General features: G+C 38.4%; 1 protein-coding gene across 3 annotated transcripts in view; it reads left to right on the top strand.

Annotated features, from left to right (window-relative positions):
• LOC106948618 (phosphatase and actin regulator 1-like) overlaps positions 1-22,196 on the top strand; it is a 59,282-nt gene that overhangs the window by 23,726 nt on the left and 13,360 nt on the right. For 2 of the 3 annotated variants that reach the window (XM_015034395.1, XM_015034396.1), the window contains exons 2-5: positions 11,525-11,689; positions 19,108-19,188; positions 20,090-20,293; positions 20,679-21,018. In XM_015034395.1, coding sequence (XP_014889881.1) covers positions 11,525-11,689; positions 19,108-19,188; positions 20,090-20,293; positions 20,679-21,018 — 790 coding nt within the window. Of the gene's footprint in view, positions 1-7,867; positions 8,486-11,524; positions 11,690-19,107; positions 19,189-20,089; positions 20,294-20,678; positions 21,019-22,196 lie in introns of those variants that run through there. The other variant, XM_015034394.1, reaches the window with a different exon arrangement.

The following is a 22,196-nucleotide window of genomic DNA, read 5'->3' as shown; positions in this document are numbered from 1 at the left end:
GGGCCCCCCCCAAGGAAAGGGGAAGGTTTGCCCGTTAGTATAAATTTTTGGGGGGGGTTTTGGGGGGGTGTTTTTTTTTTTTTTTTTTTTTTTTTTTTTTTTTTTTTTTTTTGCAATTTCTTGGTTTTTGATTTTCACTTGCCTGCTGTCAAGTGGTGTGATTGCATCGAGATTTGGTTGCCTGGACGCAGCCTGCTCAGACGGCTGTGGCTGCAGAGAAGTAGGAAGGCCAGCACTGTTCACTTTCGACTTCACTGCACCTTTTATTATACGACACCAGCACAGACTGTGCTCTCCTAACAGAGATGTTAACTTCCTCCTTTCCAAGACAAGCTGGTGCCTGTGATTCTTAATCACCTCGCCTGAAACTCTTCTGTCTTAATTATACCGATTTAACCAAACGGGCTTAGAATTTAAAATGACAAATATTCTGCTGTAAGTATCCTTATGTTGGACACCAAAAATATGGGAGAAAGACTTTTAATTTATAGATCAATTCAAAAATTGAATAGCCCGAGACTCTAGTCTTTAAAGTTTTTTTTTTTTTTTTTTTTTTTTTTTTTCTTAATCCCTAATAGTTTTCGATATGAAATTGTTTCATAAAGTTGCAGTACAAGCAAACTTGTATGGTAACCTATAACTTAGATATACATATAACTTATAACTTATAACTTATAACATATAACTTAGAAGATGGATGGTGTACAGACAAACTTGTGAGTCTAGATTGTGAAGTTTATGCAAGCCTTGGTGCAACACTGCTCTCTAGTGGAGATTTTTTTAAAGCACTTTCTTCTAGAAAAAAATATATACAGACACAAACGGATGTAGTTGATCAGCTTTTTAATAATCAGATAAAATAACTTATTTCTTAATACTAAAATATGTAAATGAAACAAAAAAAAACAATAGTAGTAAGAAATTATTCATCATTATCCATTGTCAATAGACAATGATAAAAAATGATCGCAAACACCTTGATTAATCATTTCACCAAAGATTTTTAATGATTGATCAGTAAATTGTTTTTTTTTTATTATTATTGTGTGGGAACATTAAGATCCCAATGAAGTTATATTAACAGTATATTCTTTATCTTCTTTATTAGCTTTTTGTATCAAGCAGTTTTCAGTAGTAGATAACATGCAGTATGATATTTATAATGGTAGACTGTTTTATTTTTATGGTGTTTTACTATCAGTTCATTTATTATAATTCATAAAACCTAGATATGTAAAACATTTTTTGTAAGGACCAACATTATATATACGTGTGTGTGTGTGTGTGTGTGTGTGTATATATATATATATATATTTTTTATAACATTGCTTTCTTTTCTTCAGAACAACATACAACTCACATGAGTTAGAATATTATTGTCACATGAGAGAGGTTCTAAACTAATCCTTCTTTCACATGTTGAGATTTATTCACTCTGCCATCTGTAGAGTGTTGGAGTTGCAGTTTCACTTTCTGCTTGCTGCAGAACTTCACTCAGCAGGACCCTCACTGTCTTTTTTTTAACAATCTGGACATTGCACACATTTATTACAAAAATATTTTTTTATTTCCATCACTAATTAACACACTTGCTAAACCTTGGCCACATTCTTTCATACAGAAGTAAACATGCAAGTAAACTTACAAAAGTAAACATACCTGATATACTTTTTTTTTCTTTCTCATTTTGAAACATTAGAGCATAAAACCTTGGTGTTGTGAGATGGAAGGAAAAACTCACTTTCTAACATGAGACCTTCACTGCTTGATTTTTTTTTTTTTTTTTTTTCCTTTACTGAGAATAAATTACAAACAGATGTGCTTTTGTATCCTAATTAGTGTAACCTCAGTATATAGTTGGGAACACTTAATTTTATTTAGAGGTATCAGACCACAGGGGGTTGAGTCTACAAACCACAGATTTTAGATTTTGTTTTAGGAAGTTTTATGGACCATGTATAATTTTCCTTCCATATCACAACTATGCACAACTGTGCGTTTTGCTACTGCATAAAACCTCAATAAAAGAGGCTGAAGCTTTTGGTTTAAGGCATATTGAATTGCTTCTGGAAGATGGTGTACTATGTTCTTTTAACAAGATGTGTGACCTGAAACAAATGCATTCTGTGTTATGCTTTTTTTGTGTTGTATGAAGCTCCCCTGAGAATATATTCTTTGCCTGCAGATGTTGGTTTGAACCTTGGCATTTACCTTTCTGGTGAAGCATGTACTTTTGAAAGTATCAAAGTCTTCCCTGGAATAGCATCACATTTCTTAGTTTGGTTTCTCTTCTGTGTTTTTCAAGACATCAGAGTTAGTGAAATATATTCCCTGTAAGAGGAGCACGCAGTGCCGTTCCTTCTAAACCACTAAAAAATTTTAGTCGCTGCAAAGCTGCTTTCAGCTTTTCAACACTCTTTTTTTTATGAGGTATCAGTCAAGCTTGTAGTACCCGATTGGGCCATGTTGTCTGTTGTTTAGCATTGACTGTACAATTTCTTGAGTAGGTAAGAAAAAGCCTTTCTACAAACAAATACCTGATTATTTCAGGGAAAACTGGATGTTGTTGTTTCAGAGAACATCTCAACTTTTTTTTTTACCTTTTTTTTTTTGTTTATTCTAGCGCAAATCTTTACTATGGGATCTTTTAAAGAAGGTTGATTTTCTATTACCATAACCAAACTTTTCTGTAGTCATAAGGACTCTAAATTAACCTTTGATTTGAGTTTACCTTGTGATATTAATTTGAGTTTAAATAATCCTATAGTCCACAAATAATGTTGCTGAGATTGTTAAAAACGTATATTGTTTATGAACCTAAAGCTGTGATGGACATAAGTTGATCTTTGATACCTGCCAAAATATTTCTTATGGTAAATGTTTTTTGTTTTTTTTTTCTGTTGGCTTACATCTCGGTAACATTTTTAAATTATTCAGAATTAATTCATTAATTTTATCATTCAAAGTTGGCCAAATGAAAACTCCTCACTGAGTTTGTTCCTTCTTTTGAACACATTCATATATTTAGTCATTTATTTGACAGAAATGTTCATTTTAATGTTTTTTTTTTCTCCTGAGTGTAAATTTGTCTTCTGATTTTTCTATGCAACTTAAAATGGAACAGATTTTCAATTTCATTTTCTCAGATTTTTCTTTTGTTTTCTTTTCAGTTTTTCTATCTATTTGTCTAAAGAAGAACTTATGTGGGTACAAAAACAACATTCGGGGCTCAGCTGAGTGATTAACATATGCAGGGATTTGTTTAATCCACTCTGATTTGGGGCAAATTGTGTACAGAACATAGGATACGAGTGTCATACCAACAATTTGAACCTGCAAGACTGACTGAAAGTTTTTCAGGAGTTTCTGTATTTTTTTATGTTTTGTAAAGCACGTAATGTCTGTCCCCAAATTAGGATTTCTAACATTTTAAAACTTCCAAGTTGGCGTCAACAGTATCTGCTACATTATCAACTATAGCCACTAGAGGGCGACATCGTAACAGTTAGATCCATATGCTGAGCAGCGCTGCAATGAGGCCTGTGCATCATTTCACATTTTCTGTGCTTTTAACTGTTTGCAGCAGAATAACTGTAGCACATATTAATGAGATTCATTATTTAATCAACTTTATTATTGATATGTTTTTTATAGTTTATTATTCCTCCCATTCACTTAAGTCTTTCACTGAACCATAAACAATTTCAATGGACTTGTCCTCAAAAATGAAAAGCTGCTTGCATTTATATGAAAATTTAGAAAGTCAGATTTGTATTTAGATGGACTAAAGCTCTAAATGAGAACAGTACTGAAAAATTAACATCTGTCTGTTTATTCCATTGGGAAGTAATAGTCAAACGGCTCAGCAGAGTCCCTAACAGTTAGCGACTGTTTTTTTTCTTTTTTTTTTTCTTTTTTTTTTTTCTTTTTGTCAGTGGTTGAACTGAATAATCACGATGACTAATGATGTCAAGAGAGAACGATGTTGTGCAGATAAAAAAGCAGATACATGTTATCTCCCAGTTATTTGTCATTTCTGCTCAACTTGTTCCATTTAGCTTCTCGTATGAATAGAAACGTCCAGATTTTTACCAGCATTTCCATCTGCTTCACATAATATAAATCTACTGTCTGACAAACTGAAGCTGACATCGCAGAAGGTGGAGACAAAACCATCGTCAAAAAGGCTGTGAAAATAGTCGTATTCGGAAGATAAATCTATGTTCAATATCATCTTTTTATTTTATGTCATTTAGACTTTGTCATAGAATTGTGTTATATTCTTACATTGAGTTATACAGAGAATAATGCAGAGAGCAAATGACAGATGGGAAGAGACGGAGAGATAACATGGCGAATGGGTACAGCAGATTTGTAGTGACAGGCTGCTCTGTCGAAAATTGTAAGATTGTTTCACCCAAAACCTGCACCACAGCCATGGAAACCAGTTAAATCTAGAATCTGTCCTTCAAGTAAAATGCACTGTAAAACATCACTGAAAATCCTTATAGGTCAAATGGGATTAGCTGCAACTTCTTAGAGCCTTCCTGGACGACTGAAAGTACAGCACTTTTGGTCTCGGAGTACAACTCTGGCAGCAGCGTTTGATTTTTAAACTGTTATGAAAGTCCTCCAAAGTGTTGGACAGGAAGTTGGCCGACATTCTGTTGCAAGCACCTAGCTAATTTACTGTGGTTCACTAAAAAAATGGACAGTTCAAGTTGTTAGGTGAATGTTTCCTTTAAACATTTGGGGAAAGCCATGCTCCTGAAATCATACAAGTTTGAAAGAACCAGGCAATGAGAAGTAGCACAATCTTTGAAAAGCAATAGTATATTATGAGAGACTTTCCCTCCTGTATCTTTTGATCTTTGAACCTCTGGCTGTCTGGTAGCAAACAGGTTAAATGGAGGGGGGGTATACTGTGAATTTTCCTTAAGTGAAGAGTCTATAATCTCTCTCTCTCTGTATATATATATATTTACAGGAAAGCAGACATATCCTTCTGGACATCAGATGAGAGGCTGATTAAATCTGATCATTGTGCTGGAGCAGTGGTTAGGGCTGGCTGACACAATGCTGACATAGGGATAGTGCTGCATACTATCATTACGGTTTACAGCTAACAGATGGGCCCCATTTTATCTGCTTTTCTAAGATTTATCTGATGAAGAGAGAAGTCCTAAACACCAGTTATACTATGCAAAGATCATACATAATGCTTCAAAAGAAGTGAAAACCAGCCAACACCACCATGTTTGTGTGCAACTGTCACCAGTCATGCATAAACATACTGAAACTGATTAGAGCACCCTTTAGGGAGGGTACGGATTGCGTAGAAGAATAAAAGCTAAACTCGTGCTACAATCATTGCCTCACTTGGTGTGACTCCCAGCGCTGGACGTTGAATGCCACTCTGTATCTGTTCCATTTGTATGGCTTGAAACATTTGACCATTTTTTTTGGCAAATCTCTTAACCAAATCTCATCATTTCTCAAGGTAATAACACTGAGGGGTTCTGGTTGGGTCCCGAAACTGGTAAACAGACCTGGGTGGTGTACAGAGATAAAAATGATTGAACTAAAACAGTCTGTATGAAGCCTTGGCGTCCCTGTAAATGTGTCTGTTCTTTCTGGCTATTCTGCCAGAGTCCAAAAACAAGGGTTTATGTTAATTGAATGAAATTGCCCTTTACTGATTAGTATGTTGCACTAGCCCGATTGTTTGTCCTGTGTGTCCCTGTGTTGTGATGGACTGGAAACCTGTCCAGAGTGTACCCTGCTTCTTCGTCGAGTGATCACTGGCAACAGCAACCAACCTCCTTCCGACGATGCAAGAACAAGCAGATATAGACGAGGAATAAATGGAAAAACAATTTTGTCATTCTAGTCAAAAGACTGCGCATTAAATCAATTTTGTAACCTTCTCAAATAGTTTACAAATGAGCTCGGGCTCAGAAGAAGCTCCCATTTCACAAATTTCTGAGTTTAACGAGACACAACAGGGCAGCTTTTTTGTCATAAAGTAGGCAACTGACAGCAAGGCAATGCAAGCACTGCATTGCGATGTGAGGGGAGTAGATGTATGTGCCTCCACCTCATTTCAGAGAGAGCTTTGATGCCACTGGAGTAAGCTGGGGCTCATTGTGGGAACATCAAAGACTCTCCCTCCTCCCCCACAACAATCCCATCTCACCCCTCAGTCCATTATCAGTCACTGCTCTACAGGAAATGTGCTGGGATGTGCCCTGGGGGTCCCCCATCTTTTGCATTATTAATGGGTCATTAATGCACTGTTAATATTTGCAATGATCACAAGAATTTGCACAAAAAGCTTTTGGAATCAAATTACTGGGCATTTGAAGTTCTTGAAGAATGGTATTATTCAAAGTCTTTTTAGTGAGGGGTCTATTATTTTAAGATTAGTAATTTCCCATTTGAAATGTTAGTTCTACTGTTTCTTATGAGCTGTTAATTATTTCATTTATACATTTTGCCTTTAGAATGGCTCTGCACATAAGTTCAGATCATGGAACATCATGCATGCATGGGTGTGTAGGCAGTTCAAATAAAATATCCATCTCATCATCATGGTTTTTATTGAGTCATGCTCCCTCCAGGATTTATTGAATCTGGTGATGAGATTCTCCATTCGCTTTACATATTTCTATATCAACGGTACGCTGTGATTAAGTAATTGTACACCAAAATATAGAATGCCAGTCAGTGTTGCTTTTCTGATTTTAGCCGTTTATTTATTGCTAAGAGGAAATGCAACCATTGCTGGTAATTGTTCCTCTTTACTAGTTAATTTCTTTGTCATTTTGGTTGGAACACCCACAGCCCTTTGTAGATTTTATACGCAGGACATTCAAGGATGTTTGCCATCCTCAAGGTGGATTGTCATGGTTTGCTGCAAGGAAATTTGGTAATGTGACTCAAATATATATAAAAAAATGTATACAGCATCAGTGTCTGCAATTTTGGAACTTTGCTTGGATGTGATATTTGATAGTATAAGGAATTTCAGGTGGAATACATTCAAACTCTGCTTTCAGTAATGTGTCTTGAAGTACCTGAAGGGTCCTCTACTGCTGATCAGGATCTTTTTGACCAAGATTGGAAAGCTCAGGGACAGTGGTGGACATAATGTGACGTCAGAAATAAAAGGGATGTGGGTTCATCATGAGCGCCATCACCATATCAAACAATGCAGTTTCCACATTCTGTTGTTATAATACTGTACTGTGCATCCATACCACTCAGAAATACACAATTATATAAAATGGTTGTACAAACGGATTTTGTATGAGAGTAAAATGGAAGGAGGTTGAGGCAAAACGTGTGGTTACAGAATAAGGTGGATGAGAACGGATTAAATGACCTTTGAACTGTTACAATGCTTTGCATTTATTGTGAAGGAAAATGCAACAGGAAATAAAAAAATAGTACAAATAAAGTGAGACATGGGCAATTTGGAAGTAAAGGAAGGTTTTACCATGCATACAAAGCATTTATTTTAAAATTAAATTATTGCATTTATTTCTATATATATATACATTATTTTTTTATTTTGTCTGTCCTGATTTATGCAAATCGGTGAGTGTCAGAATTAGGTTTGTTCATGTGGTCTCCTGAATGTGGCGATCGCTGTATTTTGTTGTGCTGACGTTTTGTTAATTATCTTGGTGCTGATTTAACAGAACAGAAAATGATCACAATATGTAGGGTAGTGCAGCTTGGCGACCTGTACAGTAGATGGTGAACGACCAACTTTTGCTCCTCCGTTCACACGGGGTTATTAGAGGAGCGCACTGCGCAGCCAATCAGCTGCAGCCAGTGCTCAGATCCGTTAATCGTGGATTAGCCACAACCTACTGCAGTCCACAGCACAAGGAGGGAGAGATAGTCACTGCCATTCACTACTCGGACTCTCTTATTGTTAGCTCCCTTGGATCTGCCAGCAGCTGCGACTTTGCGCAACAGAATCTCCCCCAGAGCACAATACGAATCTCAGGTAAAAAAAAAAAAAAAAAGGTGTGGAATAACGGAAGAGCGATCGACTCGGGATCCACGGAGTAGGTTAGGTTGGACTCTAAAGATGGCCCTTTAAGTTGAATCCCCGCATCGTAGTAACATCGCTCCGATTTTTTTTTTTTTTTTTTTTTTCCCCTCGCCCGTATTTTTAAGACGGCCAATTACCCGGCGGTGGATCCCGCGTTTACCATCATGCACGGCGCCTGGCTTCCCACGGGGTACCGAGAAAACACGCCCGTGGCGGTGGAGAAACCTAAGAAAAAGGCGTTCAGCCTGGTCAAAATAATGTCTTTAAGTAACAAGAAGGACCGCGGCCAGAATCCGCACCAGCAGCAGAACCACCACCACCACCACAATAACAACATGCCTTTCACCATCCACTGTCAGATCGGGAAGGAAATCAAGCACATTTGCAGCAACTGCAGCCGTGGAAATAACGCGCAGGACGGTGAGTAGGCTCGTGGGGCTTCGCCCTTAGCACGCCGTGCGGTGTGACTGCACCTCAAGGCTCTATAGGGGCGTTTGATGGGCAGATGGGTCTCTCTCCAACGGTTAATTGTTTTAGAGTGGCTCTGTTTCTAATAATGTCATTAAAGTGAATAGAATCTGCCCGAGTAGAGGGCAACTTCACCACTGCTTTCCTTTCTACCAAAAATAGACATTCAGATGAAGTAATTTGAAATATTTTAATAGTTTCCCCTCTCCTGGTTTACTCCATAGAGGCCATGCAGCTTTTACAGCCTGTTTGCTTCAAGCATTTCCTAATTCAAAGTCATTACATCATCACTCAGCCATCTTGGTAGGCAAACAAGTGTTTTTAATTAAAAGTAGACACATTGTAGGACTACAACAGGGGTAGAATGTAGCGTGGGTCATGATGAAGACAAAGTGGGAGGAAATGCTGGGGTCAGTGATCGCCTGTCTTGAAGTAACGACGTTACTAAGAGATAAACTGTATTTTTTTTTCGTTCTCAGTCTCCTTTCATTTTGCAGATTGAGTCTCCGTCTCATCTGCCAGGATCTTGAACAGATTGTAGAACGTTGCACCATCACAGTGACTGCCTCAACGTGTACTCGCGTGTTTCCTGCTTGAAAATGCTCCAGTTTGTTTATTTGAAGACCTCTCTTGGGTGGAGAATCATTTTGAACACATTTCAAACCTACTCTTGCACCCAATGTGTCATGCACATTACAGTTATGAAGCCTTTGAAGGTGTTTGATGTACCAAGCCATCACTTGGACTTTAGTGAAGTTTCTAAAAAAAAAAAAAAAAAAAAATGGCACAACATCACGTGGGTATTTAAAGTCACTCTGCTTCAAGTTGTTCTCCGTCTCTAGTCTCTAATGAAGAAAATTTAAAAATCAGCACCCATTGTGAAGTTATTTATAGAGCAGCAAACAAGCGAGATTGCACTCAAGTGGCAATCTGTTGGAAATATGTGTGCACTGCATTACTGTCGGATTGTTTATCCAGCCGTCCCTTTTCCTCAGGGATACGTCTGCCTTATGTCTGTCTTTGATAGCAAATAGTATGAATGAAGCATATTCTTTTATGTCGGGATTAACTGAAAGAATGTCGTGGATGAAATCTGATCCTGCTAGATGTCATCTTTTATAAACAGAGGATTGATTAACCTTTTTATTGCTCCAGCTTTGTAGGACATTGATATTTGGTTACAAATGCATCTAAAAATCGTACATCAAAATGGATCCAGTTAGTTAATTGACCCAACACAATTATTTTCCAGTATAAAAATAAATGAATGGCAGTGTATGACTTTTAGGTAAATGCAATACTGTATGGTATTTAAAAGATCAATTCGAAATGTCAATTTCTAAGTGCTTTCCTATTTGAAATTTTCAGTTGAGCTGTTGAGCTATTTTGAAAAGTTAATGTTAGGTTCTATAAACATACATCATTGTGAAGGAATTGAAATCTTTTTGAATGTTATTTGCTTTTCATATATTACTTTTATAAATTGGCACACTTAACACTGTCCCACTGATGATCAATACAAATATTTCAGCACTTTTAGCTTACACAAAAATTTTTGTTAAAAAAAAAAAAAAAAAAGTAAATCTGCATTAGTCAATTGAGTTTGAGCTGATTTAAAGTACCACGCAAGAGAAAATGCCCACAATCACATTTACTTTTTGGATTTAGTGAAATAAATATTTGATGTAAATAAAGTTTTCTACCCAGGTGGGAGAAACTATTCGCACAGTAAAAGCTCGTTTTGAATTCAAACAGATGTTTTTGGAAAAATGGTGAGCATCAGAGGATTTTTTTTTTTTTTTTAAGAAATCCAAAAGAAGTCCTGTTTAAAGTTTGCTCCGATCTTTATTGTGTACATGCCAAAAGTGGAATAACATATTCTTCAGATTAGACAAAAATGAAGCTTTGTTGCATGCTGGCAGTCTTTTTGCTGCAGGGTTGCTTTTCTTCAGGTGGGATAGTGATGCAGGTCAGAGGTGGTCTTGTTAACTGGCTGGGTAATCCTATTGGAGGCTTCAAAAGACTTGAGACCAGGGTGAAAACGGCAGGACGGTAAGCCTAAATATGTAGATGTAAAGATATTTTTCTAAGGACAACCCAGTCAAGTCAAAGTCCAGATCGAAATACAATTGAAAATATGTGGCAATAGTTGCAAATTAAGTGGCAACTATTGCCAAATTGCTGTGAGCTCCATCACACAGCAATTTGATAGTTTGATCTCATGAGCAAACATTTCAGTCTTTAGCTGCTCCAAAACACTTGCAGCTCAATCCATAAGAAACGAATGCCCAACAGAGTTTTGAGGCATTTGTTTGTAAGAAAAAATTAAAAACCGTGGATCATAAGGTTGCAATGTGACAAAATTTGAAAAAGGATTTTGCATGGTGCTGTGTGTCATCATGTACCACTCACATTTTTTTCAGCATTTTGGGTCTGGCCGAATGTTTTGTCTCATTAGTGTGGTGGTTTGTTGCTCTTTGCGTGTTGCATCACATTTCTGTGTAGCAGTTTGCGTTGGGACAAAATGCTGTACATTCTTTGCTTTTGATGTCAGACAGTACTTTAAAGCCAGAAGGCTGGGCTTCGTGAATATTTCATGAGGAGCTGAAAAATTCCCTCTATAATGAGCTGCTTGTCAGTCTGTTTAGTGTGTTTTTTTTTCTTCTCCTTTTTCTTTTTTTGGAGTGACACATCAATTGCTCGGAATGGGGCGCAGCCTTAAACTGTTTGTACTCGGAGCGCGTTCTGCATAATGATATCTGACGTGCAGGTTTGTTTATGCTCTTGGTTCAGTCTCATTAAGTTACTACAGATTTCAGGAAGCCACTCGGCACACGTTTCCCACCGCCAGGACCTTTTTAAAAAGTGAAAGAGTCTGCTTCTTCCAATTCCTGGTTCAGTGTGCACGGCGGTTTAGCAGAAGATGAGCTTGTTTGTTTTTTTTTGTTTTTTGTTTTTTATTTATTTATTTGTTTAATCATTTATTTACAGCTGAGGAAGTAGAGCGGCTGTCTGCCATGCGCTCAGAGTCCCTGGTTTCTGGCACACACACTCCGCCCATCCGTCACCGGAGCAAGTTTGCGACTCTTGGCAGACTCCTCAAGCCCTGGAAGTGGAGAAAGAAGAAGAGTGAAAAGTTCAAGCAGACATCTGCAGGTAAAATATTAGTATTCGTCTTCATTTCATCCGATGTGTTTGTTTTTTTGTTGTTGTTTTTTTATTGCACAGAGACAATAAAAACACAAAACAAAGCATGGTTAATAACAGCATCGTTTTATTTAAAGGTGCTCTTTAAAATGTTCTTGGATATTTACAACGCTGTGATGTCCAGGCGGTGCGATTGAAGGACACGGTGGCCTCATTTGTGGCTGTGTTTATTTTTATGGCCAGACGCATCCCGAAAGCTTCTGTCGGCGTGCTTGAACCGAGGGAGACGGTTTGTCAGGCTGCACTTCCCAGACTGGACACAAAATTCTCCCCTTTGCAGATTCTGAGCAATTACTCTAATTCCAGGCTGAACAGAACAAGCTGTTCAGATTCTGGATGTGAAATTCAGGGTTCCCCAGAGTGAGTTTGCTGAGTGATTCAGCCTCAATCTAATTTGATCCTGTTCTCTGTGATAACGGCTTTAGTTTTGATTTCATCGCTTTCCAACAAACATGAGCCGGATTTTTACTTTTTGATTCACTCTATTTATTTTTTCAGTAAAGATTTGGCTCTAGTTTATCTTAACCCTTAGATACCCCAATCCATCGGCCAACTTCTCTTTCTCTGAATTGTCGGGCATTCAGCTCTGTACAAAACAAGCTGATCAAAAACATTCTGCCGCTTTAGATGCTTGACTGTTCTGAGGTTTTGCTGTATTACACCAGAGAGCCTGCTTGATGGAACAATGATGGAGTTGCTGTAAATCCTCATTGGTGCATTTATGCTTGCCCCGTGATAACAGCATCTCCCTTTTGTGGTGAGGGACAATAATCAAGAACCGAGAAACAAAAGATGCTTTTTATTCATGGTGTTAATACGCTGTGGAGCTGAGAGAAATGGCTCTTTTCATGCTTTTGTCATCCACTTGTTTTGTTTGCATAATGCTGCCGTTGCCAAATAATTTTTGGTGCCTCCATTGTTCACACTGAATCCTCTTTCAAAGCCAGTGATGACCTGCCACGTCTAACTGCACTGCCTCAAAGTAAAGTTTTCCATGATGTTTTCAGTGATAAGTGGTCTCCCAAGTAGCTCCGACAGCTCGGGCAGCTGCTGTAGTCTGTCCGTGTTTCTACAGAGACAATTCCCCGTCACATCCGTTTTAGGCTGACGCATGAAACTAAACTTTTATAACCCCCCCCCAAAAAAAGGAATGTGGCTTTTTTTTTTTTTTTGCCTCTTGCAAAGCTCGCTCTTGCATCTATAGAAAAAAAAAATGCTAGAAACGACATGAAACTTGCAACAGATTTTCCCTGAACTTACCCATATGCATTCCTGGAACTTTCTGGATGCTGTCCTGAGACTTTCACAGAAATTACATTCTCTGAGCACAGTGACTGCTTTCTCAGAACGAACTAGTTTTGAACGTTCGGCAATGTAGGTCACCTTAAAGGTCAGCTTTATGCATAAAATAAGATGACCTGTATGTTTCATGGAGGATTGAGCAACACTGAAGCAGCTGCCTGACCTTAGGGAACTACTTGCTTACGCAGTGGTTTATCACTGAAAACATCACGGACACTTTACTTTGAGGCAGTGCCGTTAAACGTGGCAGGTTATCACTGGCTTTGAAAGAGGATTCAGCGTGAATAATGGAGGCACCAAAATTATTTGGCAACGACAGCTGACGCCAAACAAAACAAGTGGATGACCCTCCATTATAAGAGAGGGGGAGAAGAAAAAGAAAATGAGGGAAAGGGGAGACAAAAGATGAACATAGAAAAATATGAGGGACCAAAACAAAAGGACTGGTTAAAAAAAAAAAGTCAAAATATTGGCAACTGTAGCAGTGGTGACCTTGATTTTCATTGAACATCGAAATATGTCTACCTTTCCGCAAGAATGCTGCCCAGAGATTCACAGTATGATGACCTTGAGTAAAAAAAAAGAAAAAGCCAAAACATGTAATTTGAATAGTATAATGATTAATATTCTTTCTAGTAACCAATACTATTTTCCAGTTGTATTCTAAGGAAAACTGTTCCTCAATGGAAAAAGGTAGTTGTGTTGTGATACAGGAGTTGAGCGTTCCCTTCCTGCTTCCTCCGGTCACGTGGCGATGTGACCCTGGGCGAGGCGTTACTCTGAAGCTCCAATCATCCAATCACTTGCTCTTGCACCTTATTAAATATACTGTTTGCTTCGCTAATGGAACGACTAAATATTGTAGAACTTCTGAAGCCATAACCTAAATTACCTGTCAGTGATGTGTGGGAAATATTATGTTTAGTCCTGTGCTGTTCCAGAACTTTCACTGAACTTTCCACTTGTCTTGGACCCACTTAAGACCTTAATTCTCTTACTTTGCACTGATGGTAACTTTTTGGTCTGTTTGCTCTTTACATTAACAATGTGTACTTCTTCATGTTTCGGGTGTCGGTGTTTTTTGTCTTCACGTTTCCCCTCAAAACTTAACAGTTTTTAACGATTCCTGCTTCAGCAGGGAGCAAACCGGCCTCCGCCTATGCAGATGTTGTTATGGATAATTGGATGCTGATCTCCATAGAGGATTATAGATGTGTCATGATGAATTCCAGCACAGAGCGACTGTAGTCTTCACCTCAGGAAAGGTGGAGGATGGGCGGACTGTTGTACGTATTATCATTTCGACTCGTAGCGCTTTGCACGGTTTTCACAGTAAGCTTGTATCAGTAATGGATCTAAGGACTCATCAGAACAGGCGTCTGGTTTCTCTGATGTTATCTTTGTGTCGTATTTTTAATCTCATTAGCAAATGAACGGCATCTCTCCGAGGGCCATGTTTCACTGGATTAGGTAGCAAATTTCAATATAAAGTACACATTTTGCATGTACAAGCTGACTGCATCGTACATGCCAAAAAGCTTGGCAGGACTTCTGTAGGTGCAGAGATCTTGTTTTGACAAAACTTCTCAAGATTAGCGCTTTTGGCTCCCTGTTGATGAAATTCTCCATAAAAGTTTTAATGCCGTTTTTGTAACGCTCACTTTGAGCTACTGAGCCTCAGGGTTGGTAGAATATGTTCTGACTATCTGGGTCACTTCACAGTTGAATATCCTTGCCTTTTTTTCTTCTTCTAAAAAATCCAAGTGCACCACTGAAATCAATAGAGGAGGAGGTTGGATATTGTGGCTGCATTTATTATGCTGTAAGCAGAGTGTCCTCAGCAAGTGTCCATTTCTTTCTCCTGAGAACAGATTAAATGGACTAGGCTTCTTTTGACCTTGACACCTTTTAGAGACACGCTATCCATCTAACATCGAAATTATTTACAGCTTAAATGCAGGTTACTTTTTTGGGAGTGTGGGAGGGGGGATGGAAACTCACTGTTCAGATGCAGATGACTGAATGGGTTATGTTCAAGTGTTTATATATGCCCAAAATAATTACCCAAGTCATTTGTCTTTAAAAGATGAATTTACCAAATACTAAGAAAAATGTGTGAAAACCATCTGGATTTGAAGGTCAGTGAGGGGAGGGGAGGGAAAAACAACAACAAAAAAGTATTTCTCATTTTAATGCCATTCAGAAAATCCAAAATATTTATTTTGAAATTCTAACTGGTCTAAAGCAAGTTTATCAGTAAAGGGGAAAAAAAGGTTTCTTAAGAGGTACTTCAAATGTAATTTCAAGTGTGTTCACTGGCACATACAGAGTGACAATAATGTTATTAATTTATGGTTTTATCCAAAACCACTATGTCCATCAGAGAAGGAGGAAGAGAATTTGATCTCTTTTAGAGAATTTGCTCCAAAAAAAAAAAAAAAACTGTAATCAAGATAAAGCAAAAACCCGTCTTGCTTCAAGAAAAGACAGATTGGTATGGCTCTCTACTGAACCATCCTGATATTGAAATGAAAATCTACCTTTTACCATCAAATAATGAATGCATATTACGTAAACCGTTTTAAGGGGATAAGGAACATTATTTTGTCTTCATGCTTAGGTGGTGTTGGACATGTCGGCTTCAATTTGACCAATTGTCTCTTTATTTCCTGATCGCACGTGGTTGGTCCGTCAGATCTGAGGGCCTAATATTCTCACTCAAGCTTTTGAGTTAATGGTATTGCATAAGTGTGCACATCCCTTGCCCATCACAATTATGTCATAAAACCTTGGATAATTGTTTTTCATTTAGGATGGGGGGAAAAAGAAGAATAATCCTTGAATGGATGATTAAACTGCCTTTTTAAAAGTGACAGTTTACCCTGGGTTTCTCCCCATTTGGTTACTTACTGACGATGTTTTGTAGGTTTCATAATTAGACGGCAATCATGCAGATCAGGAAAGTCAAATTTGGTAACACTTTATTTGAAGGGGGTTGAATAAGACTGTCATGATACCGTCATAAACATGATGTAACACAAGTCATGAATAAGCCTTCATGAATATTTATGACTGTTGTCATAAAGCGTAATTTGGTAAATTATGACACTTTTAATACAAAGTTGACATTATTCAAAATGTCTTTATGACAACTTGACATTAACCAAGAAATCATTACTGATATAAATTTGTTATAGAAGTATTACTGATTGCACTTTAAAAATTAGGTAACTTTGTTATTAAAGGTAAAGTTTAAACAGTAATGATTTCCTGGTTAATGTCAAGTTGTCATAACAAAGACATTTTGAATAATGTCACCTTTGTATTAAAAGTGTCATAATTTACCGAATGACGCTTTATGACAACAGTCATAAATATTCATGAAGGCTTATTCATGTTCATGACAGGTGTTATGTCATGTTTATGAAAGTGTCATGACAGTCTTATTCACCCCCCTTCAAATAAAGTGTTACCTCAAATTCTAATTTCATTTTGTGCAATTCCAGTCCCAGATTGCATTTTCCTTCCCTTTAAGTTCAATGTAAGATTGGATATCAGAAAAATCTGTCATACACTGGAGTGACTTTGAAAAATACTAATAAATAAAATAATAATCAATTGTGAATAAATTATTCATTTAAATTAATGACATCATTACTATCACTTACTTGTTTTCTTTTTCACCACACCGTGCCTAGTAATTATATCCAAAGCATTTAAGTAACTGTAATAATTTCCTGCCTGTTGCCATCACGGTCAGTGTACTTTTCAGTAATTGTTGATGTTTGTATTGAAGTGCAGCTTGAAAGCATGGATGTGATACGATTCCTTTCTCCATGCAGTCCCTGCAGTGCTTGAGGAAAGCAGTCTGGTGAAGTTACTGCTTGCACAATCAGTCTAAAAATTGTGCCGTGTTGATTCTGGGTCAACTCTTTGATGGCTCTGTTTACTATCCCCTCGATATGCATGACCTAATGTTAAATTTGCTCCCTGATGTGGGGCATAATCAATTTTTAATGTGGATGCTTGCAGGAGAAGCTCAAAATAGCATCTGCAAAAGGCACAATTTATTTGCATTTCAAAGACTTCAATTAACCACGTTACTGGGTTCCAGAACTGGTGTTTTTTTTTTATTTTTATTTTATGTATCATACTGGGGGGTATTCTGATCATTCTTCCTTTTTAAAAATGGGGAAAGATTAGACGGTTATGTAATGACTAATTTCACGATTGGCTCCGATCTCAGACTGGCTTACATTTGAAAGCTTTTACATACACGGTGATGTTTGGCATGTTTACTAGCACGTTTACTAGTACCATGCCAGACTATGTATCATTTGAGCCTCATTGTTATCCAAATTATTGTCTTACAACCTTGTCTGTTAGATTGTTGTATTTTTGAATTTCTTCTGGAGCTTTTGCCCTCAAGTCTGCTGTGCAGTGACGAAACGAAGAGACGGTCAGGGTGCCGTTATTGTCACAAATCAGCTCAGTAGTGCAACTTGCCGTCAAACACAATGCCATTGCCAAAAAATATCAGGCCGAGTTAGGACTCTTGAATCAAAAGCACAGATGGCGGAAGCTGTGATCCTTCTCATAAGCACAAGCCAAAGTACAGAAGCCTGGTGGGAGTTCTCTATGGTCAGTGTTTGTTGCACATCCTCATTTCTCATTCTTACCTGGTTCCTATGCAGGGATAGATTTGGATATAATCACCTTCGGTAGCTGAGAGGACAAGTGCTGCATTTTCTAAAACCTAAAAATAGAAGCAAGATAGAGATCAGAATTTTGTGGCTCATCTCCAGTTTTTGTGCTTCGCCCTACCAGTACCAATTTTCTCCGCTTCAGATCTATAATTTAGGAAGAAAGAAGAACCGTGATAACTGTTATCTTTTAGTTAGCCCTCCGGCCAAGTGTGGTCATTATTCATTTATATTATCAGAATTAATGTCACCATGCACGTGAGAAACAAGTCGCTGTGAAACGGTGTTCTGCTAATATGTTTTAAAATAAAGAAAACACCATTGTGAAGATTATATTTCAACCTGTTTTTAGCATCTAATATTTGTGATTAGCATTAGGTTACATTTCTGAAATGTGTCTCTGTGCATGGGGTACCATTAATGTAATAAAATCCAGTAAATTAACCTGCAGCTATAATATGTGAAAAAAAATCTAATATACAAGTGCAATTGACAGTGATGAGATCTTCCTCCTGGCTGGCTCTGATTAGTTGTTTGTTTTTTTGTATACATTTTGTCCCACAAATTGTCTTTGTGGGTCAGCATAGTGACAGTTTTAACAAATTACATAAAAAGCATTTTGATTAAGATTACCTGCTGCAGCTTCAAGCTTTTCTGTGAAGTTTGAAAGTCAAAATGTCTTATTGTTTCCTTAGCCTCCTTTGATACAAAATATTTTCTAAAAAAACAAAAATTAAACGGCGTTAACATTTGGCTAAATTAATAATACGTATTTTAGCAGTGCTGGCGACAGACCAGCTTCACTGACTTGAATTGCTCTGCTGATGGCGTGATAAACCTTTTTATTTCACCGATCTCTGCTGGACAGGTCAAATCTATTTTTCTGCCTGCTAAGCTCCTTAAAACCACAGTAAAGCATACTGTGTTACCATGACGACCACTAACAATGAGCTGCAGCTCTAGCATCTTTCTGCACACATCCGATACAGTGATGTTTGACATTTTGAAAGCACTCATGTTTTGCTCGACAACAGGATGCAAAATATCTTGTTTCTGTGCATGTAACGGTACTGCAAGTAAATCTATTTGTGAATAGATTTCTTAAAGTCAACAACTGACTAAGTTGTTGACTTAGTCGACCAGGCCTTCTATAAAAAAAAAATATCACTTTTTTTAGTGAGCATAATCAAATTGAAATACGCGCAAGTGAACCTGAGTATGATTGATGTGGACCTGCTTGTCTTATAAAGTGCTTTCTAAAAGGCGCCAAACCGAATTAATAAATGCGCAAAAGGTAGCAATGCGTTTATGGATGGTGGGGATTCACAAGCATTTAACAAACTTCTCCTTTTACACTCCCAGCTTTGGAGAGGAAGATGTCCCTGCGACAGAGCAGAGATGAACTCATCAAGAGAGGAGTTCTGAAGGAGATCTTTGAAAAAGGTGAGTTGAATGCTGAAACCACCCTTTTATTTACCGTGTCATAAGTCCTCGCTCTCTGATCTTCCTTTTTAAACATTTGACATGGAGCGTCCAGCGATATAATCTTTCATTATTGAAATTTTGTTGGATTTCAGTAGCCTCTTTTAAAAACGTTCTGTATCCGAGTCAAACAAAGTCTGTGCCTTGGGGCTTTAAAGAGGGGGGGAAAAAAAAAAAAAAAAAAGGTGGCAAGGCTGTAAAGGTCCGCTTGCTCTTGCCAAAATGTGGGGAGAGAAGATAAGAGTTTTTTTTTTTTTTTTTTTTCATACGTAATAAGAGTAAGAAATTAATTCAAATTTCATGCTGCAGACAGCGGAGAGTCGTCTCAGTGAGACTAAAGAGAGTACAACCAGATTCTTTCTCAAGAACATGTCTGAAAATGCCTATTAAAGATTATTGCAAACATTTAGAAACAAACCGCTTTGAAATCTGCAGTTGGAGACTAAAGAATAATACAATTTGAATTTATCCATTTCCCTGCCACAGTTTCATGATCTGTTGCGTACATGATTGAAATGTTTCAGTCATTCGTTAAGCTCTAGCAAGTTGCATAAAGCTTGTGAGAACACACAATTTAGTTTTTGAATAGTGTGCCTATATACTATGCAGTATGTAATCGCAATACTAGGTCAGGACTGCATAAATTACTGCTTCAGTGCAGGCTGATGCAGAGGGAATCAGCCTGTCACTTTCCTGAGGTTTCTAGGAAGCCCAGGTTGCCTTAAAGGGGAGGAATTATGTACTTTCTAGGCACACAGTGCAGTTTTATAGCACAGTCAAATAACTGTGTTAACCACTGCAGTAATGCATGTTTTTCGATGACGCATGCTCTATTTTGTCGTTTTCCCCTCTCCTCCTTTAGCTACAGTTGAATTCCGATCCTCTATGGATGGCAGCATTTGCCCTCAGGAACCCTCCATGAAGACATCTATGGTCCTGCCCACCAAGAAATCTGTATCTTTTCCAAATGACCATCAGGAGACCCCAGCCAAGCCCCCACTTTACCACAAGCAGCCTCCTGCCCTGCCTCCAAAGCCTTTCTCTAGGATCCCAAACCATAGCACAGGTCAGTTGTATGTTTCCTTGGGATTTGCTGCCTTAACTATAAGCTTGCCTCGTCATCTGAGCCTGCCAAACAGCTCATGACCAGTGACTGCTCGTTCCTAACGCTGTACCTGCGCCACACATGCTCATAGGATTATAGTAGTCTCATTAAAGTCCCCTGCAGTTAACGCAGCTGGGCTCTCACTGTCATTGCCAATTTGTTGGTGCAGGAAGAGGCATTATTCTGGCCTAATTCCCACTCCGTCTGCATTGACGTTGGTAGCCATGTGTGATCGTTTACAACCTTTGTTTATCCCTCTTTGCTGGCAGTTTTTAAGAGATTTGATGCAGCCGCGTCATAAATTTTATGTACTCCTTTTTCTCCCTGTTGTTTGTTTCCGCTCAAGATTCTTGCCAGCCAATGAAGTTGCCCTGCATGCCCGGGGCAAAGCACTCCCCACCCTTGCCTCCTAAGAAAGTGATGATCTGCGTGCCTCCAGGCGGGCTGGACTCCTCACCGTCACCTTCCCTAAACCCCCTCAGCACGCTCCCGCCAAAGTGCGCGCCTCCCCAGGGTTTGCCTTCTCACCACGGCACGCTTCTGCCCTCCCAGCTCGCCGGGCTGTCCGGGCTCCACCAGAGCCACGGCCACCCGCTCCAGCTCCAATACGGCGGCCTGCACACCCCCAGCCGCATCATAGAGGAGCTCAATAAAACCCTGGCACTATCCATGCAGCGGTTTGAAAGGTCAGCTTCTGTCTTGTTAAATCTGTCTGGGGGGAGGAAAGGATGGATTAGGAGTTGATGTTGGTCTAACTTCCTGTATAAACTGATTTGCAGTGTCTTAGTTGGATTTGACTGAACTTTGCTTAACATGTGTGCTAACGGAAACAATTTAAATCAAATTGCCAATAGGTCTGCAGTCCTCTAACTAGCATTAATCCTATGTATCAAATACCCCACAACATTTATTAACTACAAAAAAAAACAAAAAAAAAAAACAGTTTTCCGGTTTTGAATTTTTCTGTCCATTTGTTTGGCACTGAATTCAGTGTTAACTTATTTTCAAAAGTATCTTCTGTTTTCATTGAGGTCGCATCCTGGCAGCTCTGTTGTACAGGTCTAAATCAGCACACTGCCTCTCAGGGCAGCCTGCCCTGTTGTGTTTTTTTTTTTTTTTTTTTTTTTTTTTCCCCGTGAAATGTGTGTATGTGTGGGCACAAACGCATGGAGTAGGCGTCCCTCCAGCAGTTTGGCCTGACATAACATGACCAGCTGCTCTTGACGAGAGCCGAGCTTCTTCATGTTTGGAGAAGAGTGACACGGTAGTAGATTGGACATTATGTAACCTCTTGCATTAGGATCTCTCTTTATTTATTTATTTATTTATTTATTTATTTATTTATTTATTTATTTATTTATTTATTTTCACCAGAGCTGTTTGGGCAGGGATAAGGAAGTAATGCTCTTGACAGAGCTCACAATTAGTCTGAAAGCTTGGGAGTGGTTGCATAACAGTGGCTCATCATAAGAAGCTTCAACCAGACTGTTTATTAATCATTCTATCAAATATGCAGCTGGTTAACCTGTGATGCCTCAGGAAACGGAAGTTTATTCTTCAGGATTTCTTTTGAATTGCTTGGATAAGTTTTTGATCCACCTAATGTGCCTGAGGTTTGGCACTCGATCCTCAGGGTTCTTAGAGTCTGGAAGAGTATGGGAGTTAAGCAAAGTGTTTTGCAGACCTGAATTGGTATAGAAAAATAACCGGAGCATAGAGCAAGTTAGTATTTCCAAACTTTGCCTCCTGTATTAATTTTGAATTTTCCCATCTGCCCATTTCTTTGTCCATTTGTCTTTTTATTCATAGGTCTATTTGTTTGTCCGTCTCGCATTATCCTTCTGTCCTTCTGTTTCTGTTCTTC

This window comes from Poecilia latipinna, unplaced genomic scaffold, assembly GCF_001443285.1.
Source record: "Poecilia latipinna isolate Pla-1442-1.1 unplaced genomic scaffold, P_latipinna-1.0 Scaffold297, whole genome shotgun sequence".
Classification (NCBI taxonomy): Eukaryota; Metazoa; Chordata; class Actinopteri; order Cyprinodontiformes; family Poeciliidae; genus Poecilia; species Poecilia latipinna.
The sequence above is the reverse complement of the archived record's forward strand: the minus strand, read 5'-3'. Positions and strand labels throughout refer to the sequence as shown.